The sequence below is a fragment of the Antennarius striatus genome, chromosome 11 (assembly GCF_040054535.1).
Source record: "Antennarius striatus isolate MH-2024 chromosome 11, ASM4005453v1, whole genome shotgun sequence".
NCBI lineage: Eukaryota > Metazoa > Chordata > Actinopteri > Lophiiformes > Antennariidae > Antennarius > Antennarius striatus.
This window is the reverse complement of record NC_090786.1, coordinates 10,064,873-10,076,626: the sequence shown is the minus strand read 5'-3', so window position 1 is coordinate 10,076,626 and position 11,754 is coordinate 10,064,873. Positions and strand designations below refer to the sequence as shown.

The 11,754-nt window shown below is 39.0% G+C and overlaps 1 protein-coding gene across 1 annotated transcript; it reads left to right on the top strand.

The window, feature by feature from the left end:
• Positions 1-505: 505 nt before the first annotated feature.
• LOC137603903 (bifunctional 3'-phosphoadenosine 5'-phosphosulfate synthase 2-like) lies at positions 506-10,751 on the top strand. Its single transcript, XM_068327747.1, has 12 exons — positions 506-971; positions 2,998-3,112; positions 3,260-3,495; positions 3,608-3,746; positions 3,913-4,031; positions 5,828-5,941; positions 6,857-6,968; positions 7,334-7,539; positions 7,940-8,075; positions 8,891-9,159; positions 9,285-9,514; positions 9,899-10,751. Exons 1-12 carry the CDS (start codon positions 945-947, stop codon positions 10,038-10,040), a joined length of 1,845 nt encoding a protein of 614 aa, XP_068183848.1. The 5' UTR covers positions 506-944; the 3' UTR covers positions 10,041-10,751.
• The last annotated feature ends 1,003 nt before the right edge of the window (positions 10,752-11,754 follow it).

Genomic DNA, 11,754 nt, shown 5'->3' with positions numbered 1-11,754 from the left:
TTGGTTCTAGTTTTACATTCAGGTGTCTCCACATGTGCATGTGTTGTTTATTATTTGGTTTTTGTCTGAATGCATTCATACAGAGGAGGATTCAGTTCTGGTTATAAATAATTGATTTATTAATGGATAATTACTACTGTATTTACTGACTCTTTTGTGCATCGATTTAATGCTTCCAACTATAGATAGGTGGAAAAAAAACTCCCAATGTAATCACGAGAATTGGTTGTACTTTAAACGACCTGCACTGTTTGAACCCTCAAAGTTGATGTTTAATCTCAGACGTGGAATGATTGCCCTTTTACTACTAACCTCATTTTAAGAAGTACATTTTAACGTCATACAAGGACAGCGCGTCTACCACCCCCCCCCCTCCACCCCCCCGACGTGTTAATCGGTGAAAGAGAACGCAAGGTACCGCGCTTTGGCGTTACGTTTCGGACCTGGTAACGACGCCAGGTCGTAACACGTCTCATACTTACGGGTCATCAACATTCGCTAAGTCAGACAGAAGAATATGAAGCAGAACTGGTCAAACTGGGACAAATACTCTGCGAATCTCAGTTTCCCTTCAACAATGTGGACATGTTCGTCTACTCTATTATATCCCTGCCTCCCAGAGCGATTATTAGTTCGGGCTAACTGTGATTTCCAGAGTTTTTGTCCAGCTTCACTAGTTTTTCCACTTTCATTGTCCATTACGCGAACGCGTCGGGAGTCTCCAAATTCAACAGATTCCGCGACGTCGGTGAAGGAGGAGGATCCGGAGGCAGGGCTAGAGGAATGCTACGTGTCTTGGAAGTCCCTATAAAGCCCCGTCGTCGTCTTCGATCGGTAACCAAATCCAAAAGTTTTGGTGGTTCCAATCCGAGCCAGCGACAAACTAAGTCATCTCTCCCTCAGGCCTCTGTGCGTCCGAGCCGGGTGTCCAGCTGTCGTGTGAAATGTCCGGAGTGAAAAAGCCTCGCGTGGTGAGTCGAAAGATACGGATCAAGACAAGAGACAAGCGAAATACAAGCTGTCATCAGATTATCCATTCATGTGTGTTCAATTTGTGTTGAGAAGTGTGTTTATGAGGGACAGACCGCGTAACAGAGTATCGTAAAAGAGTTTGTTACGATACAGATATGAATGGAGTTGCCACAGAGATTTAATCAGTTTTTTTTTAAAAAAGAAAAAAAAAGGAAAGAAAAGAACAAGAAAGAAAAGGAAAAAAACGCTGAAAAGTAAAGAGACGGTGAGTTAACTTTTTTTTTCTGACACAACTTCTGTGCGTCCTGGTGCCAGGTGTGATGCTGGCAAAGTCCTGCCTCTGAATTGACCGGTGCGTCAATGTCAGCCTGACGCACGGACAAATGAAAGTTTAATTTACATAGGGAGGGCGAAGAGAACGACAAACTGTCGCTTCACACGAATGGTAGTTGTTCAGTGAGAGCCTGTGCATTCCTGTTTATCTAGACAAGAAAAACAATAAATTACCTATCTGTGTTCACGCGATATTTTATTGCGCAGTCATGCTTTATTCCATTGAATTGACTTGTTCAGCTGTCGAGGTTGGCACACTTTTAGTATGATATGCAGTTATAGTGCTAAATAAGTGCAATTATTTTGAATCGCTTTCTTTTATTTTATGTCTTTATAATGTTTTCAGTATACTGTATGTACAAAGAAGGCAACAATGGAAACAAAATTATGCTTACCTAAGTGAAATAAAATAAGTGAAATAAAATATTACATAAATTACATTGCAGAATCGCAAAAGAAAAAAAAAGTAATTGGTTCGTTGTGTTCTTTTCACATTTTTGAATAATTTTTATATTTAATTAATTTTTACTTAATTCTTAAGTCTCAACTCAAGAACATAATGAACACATCACTGGCCCATTAGGTAAAAAGTGGAAGCCACCAACTTGTTCTTTTTCACTAATGTCCACATTCCTTTACATGTTACATTTCATAGCACTTAGCCATAGTTACAGCTGACAAACAGGTCCCCGACCTGAGATGTCAAAAACTAGTTTTATGAGATTATTTGTATTTATGATGACAGTTTAGACATTGTCCATTTTTCACATAGGAACTGAAGCTGGAATACTTTTTCCTCAGAGTGCTGATGGTGAAAGTGAAATTTTAACAATTAATCAGGATTAAATGGTATTCCCATTATTAGTTGATATTGCATGTCACATAATATGTAAAGCGAGTGGTGAACTATAAAAACAATCCACAGTTGTGAAATTTCAAGAATTCTTTTTTTTTTGTGGTTTATATGACGGTGCACAGGCTCCAAAGAAACACCATGTTCCCATGACTACTGATATGGGGCAAGATGGGATAAGGACGAGTTGAAAGTGTGTGATGGAACAGGAGATGGTGTCACCTTTGTTTAAATAAAGATTATCTTTCCTCCCTGAGTGTGTGCAATGTGTCAATGAGTGCAATGTGTGCCCTGTGTAAATTTTAATGTATAAAATGCTTGTAACGTGTCAGTCACAAAATATTAGCATTCTTTATTAGTGCACAGACACAAAAACCATACACATCTTTACATCTGAACCCATAGGACTGCTGTGGGTAAAAAGGAAGAGTGGGTACATAGGGTGAACGTTTGGGCATGAGTAGTGCCACATCATCACTTGGATGTAGGCAGCACACTGGTCACATTGTCCGGTTTCTCCTCACCCTCCCTCCATCCCTTCCATCCCTCCTTCCTTTTCCCCTCCTCCCTAGAAGTCAATACAGCATTTATCCAAGGGCTGCTCTAGTTTTGACTGATTAAATAGGCATGTGTAAGACATAAAAGCTATGCTGGCTCAGACTTGAGAATACAGAGAGTATGACTACATTTTTCACATACCAACATATTAGCCTAGAAGACAAAGACGAGGCTTGGTGTTCTTGTTCTTCAGCGGCAATTTACTTCCTGTTTGAATATTTACGAAATAATAAAGAATTTTTCAGACCTGCTTTAAATGAACCTGTGATCCTCTGCTTTAGGATCTGCACAGATCAACCAACGTGGTGTACCAGGCCCACCATGTCAGCCGGAACAAGAGAGGACAGGTCGTGGGCACCAGGGGAGGCTTCAGAGGCTGTACCATCTGGTTGACTGGTAAATCTTATGATATACCTCTGACATGATGGGGCTCCTTAATATGACAGCAGATGAGGCGTAACATGATATGAATTGATACACATGATATCATAACAGTGTCGCAGGGAACCTATTGTCATGCTTAATATGTCTCATAACAAACAGGTTTGTCTGGTGCTGGGAAGACTACTATCAGCTTTGCGTTAGAGGAGTACCTGGTGTCTAATGCTATCCCTTGCTACTCGCTTGATGGAGACAACATTCGGCACGGCCTAAACAAGAATCTGGGCTTTACTGCCGAGGACCGTGAGGAGAACATCCGGCGTGTTGCTGAGGTGGCTAAGCTGTTTGCTGACGCCGGGCTGGTGTGTGTCACCAGTTTCATTTCTCCATACAGCAAGGTTAGGAAATAAAGCTGTTGTAGTGTGTGTCTATCATTAACAGCTGAAACAAGAAGGATGCTTTACCCAAGACCTGTCTATACACCATTGTATGCACTGCTCTATTCCTCAGGATCGTGAGGAGGCAAAGAAGATTCATACAAAGGCAGGGCTACCATTTTTTGAGGTGTTCATTCACGCTCCTCTTGAGGTGTGTGAGAGCAGGGATGTGAAAGGACTTTACAAGAGGGCTCGTGCTGGAGAGATAAAAGGTCTGCGACACAGTTGCAAACGTTCTCTCAATTTTTTGCAAGCCATGCCTCTCAGAGTTACTTGTAATGATAAACCAGTTTCCCAGATATTGTGCTGTCGTATTTAACCGAAAACAATCCTGGTAGGGTTTCAATGGCATTCTGTGTTTTTTACATTTGTTGCCAGGTTTCACTGGGATTGACTCAGAATATGAGCGTCCAGAAAACCCAGATCTTGTACTGAAAACTGGTGAACTTTCAGTGGATGAATGTCTCCACCAAGTCTTGGAGCTGCTTCAGGAACAGGTGGGTGTGACGTTCAATATAGACTTTTGGGATAGAAAGACGTTACACTGTCAACACTGTATTTCACTGCTTTGTACTTGTCATCCTTTTTATGTGTCAAGTGCTAATACCTCTTGGAGTTGACATTCAAACTACTGATTTAAGTCAACATAGTCAAGGACTTGGCCAGAATAGATCACAAAACGCCACCATTAAAGGAATGTATAAGTGATGAGTCTCTCTTCACTGTAGCGGAAGAACAACATTAATGTCAGTCTGTTCTAAAAAGTAATGTAAAATAAGGTATTCTCTTGCTTTCTGTGACACTTTGATCCACAGGATGCATAACCAGTGTGGTCACAGATACAGAGTTCACAACAGTGAACAGCTCATTTGACAAGCTCCAGCCTTGTCAAATGAGCTGTTGCTGATAACGTAAATGATCCAATACATAATATTTTATTACGACGACAGTGAGGCACAGGTGACTTAAAATTGAAAAGTGCTGCGTCAGTATGAGTTTGTGAGATAGACATATTTTACATGTTGAATCCTTTTCCCAGAAGTCTGTGACTTGGAATAACACCTTAATAAAAAAATTACTACAGTACATACTGTACATGTGGTAAATATCAGGTGGGATGACAAACCCCTAGTTTCTAGAGAGGTAATTAAACTAGTTATTTGAGAGTGCCAACTTCTACAAACTAGTGAAACAAAATCCTCGGCAAACAGGAAACTATTTCCGTGTCATGTCAAAACATCTCAGAGTTACTGTTGATCTGAGGTGTGTCTGCAATGTTTGTCAGAATTAAAGTAGGTCCTAAAGCATCTGCTCATCCCATAATGGCAGATCTCCAGATCTGTTTTCCATGTAGATGTAACCTTTTCACTTTCACAGATACAGCCAAGTCTAAAAAAGTTATATCATGTTGTTCAATTCATCTTCTTGAGAAGATATTTTACATTATCTTCTCTTCTCTGGTTACACAAGTCTTGGATCTGATGCCAAATAGCTTAAGATGTTTTCGAACAGCTTTCAATTTACTTACTAACTTACTGTACTATGATTATAGCGTAGTGTAGTGTTGTTGAAGGATTCACAAGTGCAAAAACACCTGAAAGGGATCGCGACGTGAACGCTCCTTCAGTGGCCCCCGCTATGACTATACATTTCATGCTCTATGACAGTACATTTCATGTACTATGACAGTACATGAAAAATTTGGATTAGATTGAATACACAACCTCACAGCTTGATTTGAAAATGTTGGTAAAAACTTGTCGATGTTGATTAAAAAAAAAAAAAGCATAAATTGTATGACTGAACTAAGAGTGATGACCTAGCAAGTAACCACACTACATTAAGACACATTCAGACAATCGATGTATCAGTTAGGCGATAGATCAATTGGTCAACGAATAAAAATGCCACTGAAGATAAAGTTAATTTTGCAGCTTTATATATATTTTATTGCTTTCCATGTAAAAATGCCCATTGCTCTCTGCTCAAGCTTCTCATTATGAAGATTTGCTCTTTTTCTTGTTGGTATATAAAAATTAAATTAAATAACTTTGGAGCTGTTTGTTGAACAGTTGTTTGGACAAAATAAGTTATTTGAAGAAGTCATGTTGTGAAGGGTATTAAACTTTTTTTATTTTTACCTTTTTAAATTTTGTACACTTATCTTATTATTTGATTAGTAAAGAGATGAATCATCAGATGAAATGATGAGGAAAGTACGCTCACACACAATTCCATTACACAAAGCATGCAACTATAACATTTTTTCTTCCTCTTTTCTCTTCAAAAACAGAATATTGTACCAAGTGAGGTAATGGAGGAGCTGCATGAACTATATGTTCCAGAGAACAAGCTGAATCTTGCTATATCTGAAGCAAATACAATTCCTGCCATCAGCATCACCAAGGTAAGCCAGCATCGCAGTTTAGGCTTCTTTTTATCACACAGCAAAAGCACAAGAGGTTCAGTAATGAACATGACACAGAGACATTGGGAATAAGCTCATAAATAATCCCGACAATTCAAAGAACTACGTACCGCTCAATTATGAAATTATGTGGGTACTTCTACTGGGTAATTGTAAAACCAACCAGGCAAATATCAGTCTGCTTATGTTGTCGTAATATTGTTCAGAGCTAAGTATTGTTTCCAATAAAATAACTTCATGCAGTTTGTATATCATAACAGTACAAGCAGCATGTATCAATCAGTGAAGGGAAGCTGACTAAGTACATGAAATATCCCCAGAGGATTTTCTGAAGATGGTAGGTAACACACAGGTGCAGTTCAATATCACTTGTATACAAATGCATTAATAAATAGATTTATTTCCTAAATTATATGTCTGCCATTCGCTAAAGCAGCGGGTTATTTCATTCTCAGTTGTGAGCAGTTGAAGTTCACTTTGTCACTTTGTTTTTAGGTATAGATAATTTCTTCATTTGCACTTTGTGTGGTTTGTTACCAAGACATAATGGTGTGGCGTCTTAACTACCGGCTATTTTGGAAACTACCCATACTTCAACCTGTTATTCGAGATCTTGATTTGCCCATGTTGTTATTAGGGATATTAAAGATGCAAAAACATTGACCATAAATACACCAAGAGATTGTTGTAGTTAAAGCACAGCACAATGTGTTTGTCCTTTCTTTTGACCTTTCCGTGTTCCATTCCACATCTGTCACCTGCAAATCTTCTTCAGTGCGGTTGACGATTATGCTAATATTTGCACAACATGAAAAGCTTATCTGAATTGCAAACATTTGTTAAACACTCTACAAATGTCGCTAGTATAGTGGTGTTTTTGTTTTGTACCCACAGATAGATCTACAGTGGGTGCAGATATTGGCAGAGGGGTGGGCTAGCCCCCTCAAGGGTTTCATGAGAGAGAGAGAGTTTCTTCAGGTCTTACACTTTGGAAACCTGCTTGATGGTGAGACATGAATGCATCCACTGCTTGATATCTGTTTCTCATGTGCAAGTATTTTATTCATTATGTTTTACTAACCAGTTTAACCAGTCATCCTGTTATTTTGTACTTAACGCTTATTAATTCTTATTTCCATATCTTATCCATTTAATCTCATTATTTATTTAATTTTACAATGACTTCAACTTTTGATTACTAACTCGATTAATCATAACCTCAAATGAACTTGTGGTATTCATGTGTTACATCTGATATATTATCCTAACTAGTGGCACTGAACATGAAGTGTATTTTTGTAAATAGCATTCAAATTTGTAAATGATATTTGCTCTGTGTGGTTGAGATCACTTCATGCTTCTCTGTTTCAGGTGGGGCCATCAACTTGACTGTTCCCATTGTCCTACCTGTTAGCACTGAGATCAAGGAGAAGCTGGATGGCTGTGCAGCAATAGCTCTTGAATACCAGGGGTCACGTGTGGCTATTCTCAGAAATGCCGAGTTCTATGAGCACCGTAAAGAGGAACGCTGTGCCAGACAGTGGGGTACCACATGCCCACAGCACCCTTACATTAAGGTAATGAGATATTTATGATACATTGTATTTATTTCTAAGTCAATCACATGATTGCAGTGCACTTTAAAATGTTGGGCAACATAACATTACAATTTATTAGTACCGTAATAATTGTAGGTACAACCACCCATTTTTATTTTTTATTTAATTAAGAACAATTGAGAACAGGTTCTTATTTACAAATGCAGTGGCCCTTAGAGGTGTGGGGGTGGAGAGGAAGGCTGAAATAAACACAAAGTTATACATTATACAGAAAATATAAAGAAAAATAAATACAATACAAAAGAGAACGAAAGCGAGCGAGAGAGAGAGAGAGAGAGACAGAGAGAGAGAGAGAGAGAGAGAGAGACACTCATCAAGTGAGTCCACAGAATTCAACTGGGAATCTCTGTTTGTGCAGATGGTTATGGAAGGAGGTGACTGGCTGGTCGGTGGAGAACTGGAGGTCTTAGAACGAATCAAATGGAACGATGGACTTGACCAGTACCGCCTTACTCCACATGAGCTCAAGCAGAAGTTCAAGGACATGAAAGCAGGTTAGAAAATCTAATGTGCTCACACAGGTATAGTGAAACGATCAGTTAACTGAAGATGACACACAGATTGCTGTAAGTCACTACAACTGGGAGTTTTGAAAACATTCCATAAATCTTATAGGCACGGAAGCCGGTAACAGAATCAGCAATGTGTTTAGCAATACCCCATTTGTCTTTCAGAGGAACTTGTCAAAGGACCAGATGAAATAAAAGGGTAAATTTAAAGTTGCATGGTATGCGATTTGTGTTCAGTGAATAATGATGGCAGACAGTTGCATAAGGATCAGTAATGAGTAAGGATGTGTGATCACTTGGTTTTACTCTCAATTACACATCACTATGCAATAAAACACAAAATCATGAGTTGTTTTTCAGTATTCTTTTGCTTTTGGGTTTTGTTGCTGTTGCAAGTATGTTGTGACGGCCACTTCAATCATTAGGCTGACAATATTCTGTAGTTTCTCATTGCTAAAGAAAAGAAGGAAGTCACCAGGCCAGCAATGTGGATCATAGTTTTTAATAGTTTGTGAATATTATAGAGCTCTGTATCTATGTCTTAACAATTTGAAAAATATGGGATATCAACAGACTTATTCTTTTCATGAACAATTTACAAGCCATGTGATGGAAAGTAAAACCATTTGAGGTATGTGAAAGAGAGTTTGAGCATGTTTGCTGTGACAGAAACACGATAACCTGCATGTATTTTGACCTGCACACGTCGTTTGTTCCTCTGAACTGCATTGCTACCACTGTTACAGCAAATACTGCGAAGTGAACTTATTTGTCTGCTTCTACGTGTTCCCCCTCCTTAGATGCAGTATTTGCGTTCCAGCTGCGTAACCCGGTTCACAATGGTCATGCCCTGCTCATGAAGGACACCAAACGCCGTCTGCTGGAACGAGGCTACAAGAATCCCGTCCTCCTACTGCACCCGTTGGGTGGCTGGACCAAAGACGATGATGTGCCTCTGGCCTGGCGGATGAAGCAGCATGCTGCTCTCATGGAGGATCACGTACTGGACCCAGCCAGCACCATCATCGCCATCTTCCCCTCACCGATGATGTATGCAGGACCCACAGAGGTGAGGCGTAGGGTTAGCTTATGGTTTAGTCTGACTTAATGATGCATCTACTATATTTATTGTTTAGTGGTTTAGTGGTATGCTTGATTGGGTGTTAACCTGTGTCCCTTCTAATTTCTCATCAGGTTCAGTGGCACTGTAGAGCAAGAATGGTTGCTGGAGCAAACTTCTACATTGTTGGCCGGGATCCTGCAGGCATGCCTCACCCAGAGACCAAAAAGGACCTATATGAAGCCTCACACGGGGCCAAGGTGCTCACCATGGCTCCGGGCCTCACCTCTGTGGAGATCATCCCCTTCAGAGTAGCTGCCTATAACAAACTTAAGAAGCAAATGGATTTTTTCGACCCAGAAAGGTGAGTGTAGATATTCTTGTCAATTACAATCAACATTATGTTGCTTTGAGTACCCGAAAAATTAAGAGCTTTCACTAAGGTAAAATATTTCATAATTTATTTGCTTGAGTACACACCCTCCATCGTGTCTGTATTCCCCACACATGCTGTTTACTTGACCAAACAGCTACTAGTACAGCTACTACTGCTACTTTAAGTGTCATTTTCTTCAACTGAAACCTGTAACTGTTCAATGAGTTTCTGTTACATTCTCCTTCAGACTTTTACTAACACAAATGTGTTACTGTTCAGAAAACTCCCCAAAAACTAAATGTAGTCTAACTCCGGATAACCAACTGTCTCCACTTTGTAATCTGTACCTCTACTTCATTCCTCCTCGTCTAGACGTGATGACTTTGAGTTCATCTCTGGCACCAAGATGAGGAACATGGCTCGGAATGGAGAGAACCCTCCGGATGGTTTCATGGCCCCTGCAGCCTGGAAAGTGTTGGTCGAATATTATTCGTCCCTTCACAAGAATGAGTAATCAGCGAGAAACTCACCGATGAACAGCCTTATCTGACACGATTACACTGGGTTCTTAAAGGAGATGTTTTAGACTGTTTTATGCAGTTTGAGTAGTGAATTTAGTTTCCAAGAAATAATTTATGGTCATTCTGACGTGGGGGAAAGGGGTACATCTTCACCAAATCAACATTTATATATTCCTACATAATTATATGCTTTTTAAATCCGTTGATATATTAACTTATACTATTTTAATAAATAAATTAATTGCAACATGAAATCCTCTTTTTTTGTAGTGTAGGAGCACAAACCAAGTCAGGGAAATCTTTTTTGATATATGCATCTAATTTTATGAAGGAGTCGTGAAAAAAACAACATAATTTCATGGCAGTTATTTCACTTGAATTATCTGTATGACGTATGAATACGTTTTTTCCCCCCAATTTCCACACTATCTTCGGAATCTGTTGCATGTCCTATGTTTAACTTATATTTATGTTTCACATTCATGTAATATGCAACATAAACTTCCTGAAATACTGTGAAAGTGCATTTCTCTCAAAATTCAATATTTGTAAAACAGCACTTGAACAGAAATTTGTTTTTGTCGGATGTCTGTTTGTGTGTGTGACTTTCTGAACTGGGCATGTACTACATAAAATAAAAACCACAATTGTAGAAATTACACATATAACAAATGCAAAAATAAAGGACATGGTGTTACAAATCATTGGTGTGTAATGAGATAATTGTGTTAAGAAGATAATAAGTACCTTTTTCTTCAGTCTGTGAAAGGTACATCTTACTGTATCAAATTCGCTTTGATACAGTAAGGGTGGATTTGCAAAAAATACCAAAAGTCCAATGCTGCCATCTACTGGCAGAAACTGGTTAGGCATAAAGACCTGAAAATGCTTAAATATTTGTCAAATGGCACGTTGAATTTTTCTAACGGGGGTACGATTTGAAAACTATATACATAGCTATAGGGCTCACTGAGACCAAAAGATTGTCCTCTGTTTCTGCCGGTTCTTCAAGAAGAATCTGTTAAATGTTCCGGTCAGTAGAGAGTGAGATGGATCAGCAGCAGTCAAAAGCAGCACTGAAGATGCTGTTTAAGATCAATACCCTGTTATGTGTGTCTGCAGTGTAAAAATTGGGAATTTAGCTCTAGACTAGCAGATAAAGAAGTTCCCGAGAGTCTTTCATTCTTAACAAGTGGTGAGTTAACTTGGGGGACTTTAATTTTTTTTTTTCCATTTATTAAACTACAAGTACTTACATTGTGGTGAGATGTTCTTCCACAGTTAAGAGGACCAGTCGCCCCCCTGTAAGAGGTAGATTTCTAATTGGCATCACATGGGATGAGATGATTTAATCTGCGATGTTCCAGGTAACCTCATTTAAATCTGCTGAACAGGACCGTCAGTGCTTACATAAAATCTCCAACTATACTGCGCTACTGCAATATGATAAGTCACTAAGATGTGACCAGGATATGTCCTAGTGCTTGTAGTTCACAAGTTTATTATTTCACAATCGCTTTTTAACATCCATAAACATGATGTCATTCTACGGGAGCACACAGATGTCCAGAAATGGGTAGTAGATACTGAATTCCGAGATGTTTAAGTGGTTATTTCAGTTTTTTTGTGTGTTTCGTCAGAACTTGTTTGCATCGCCACACATGCAAAAAAAATAATTATTCTAACATGGTGGAAAATGTTTGTACT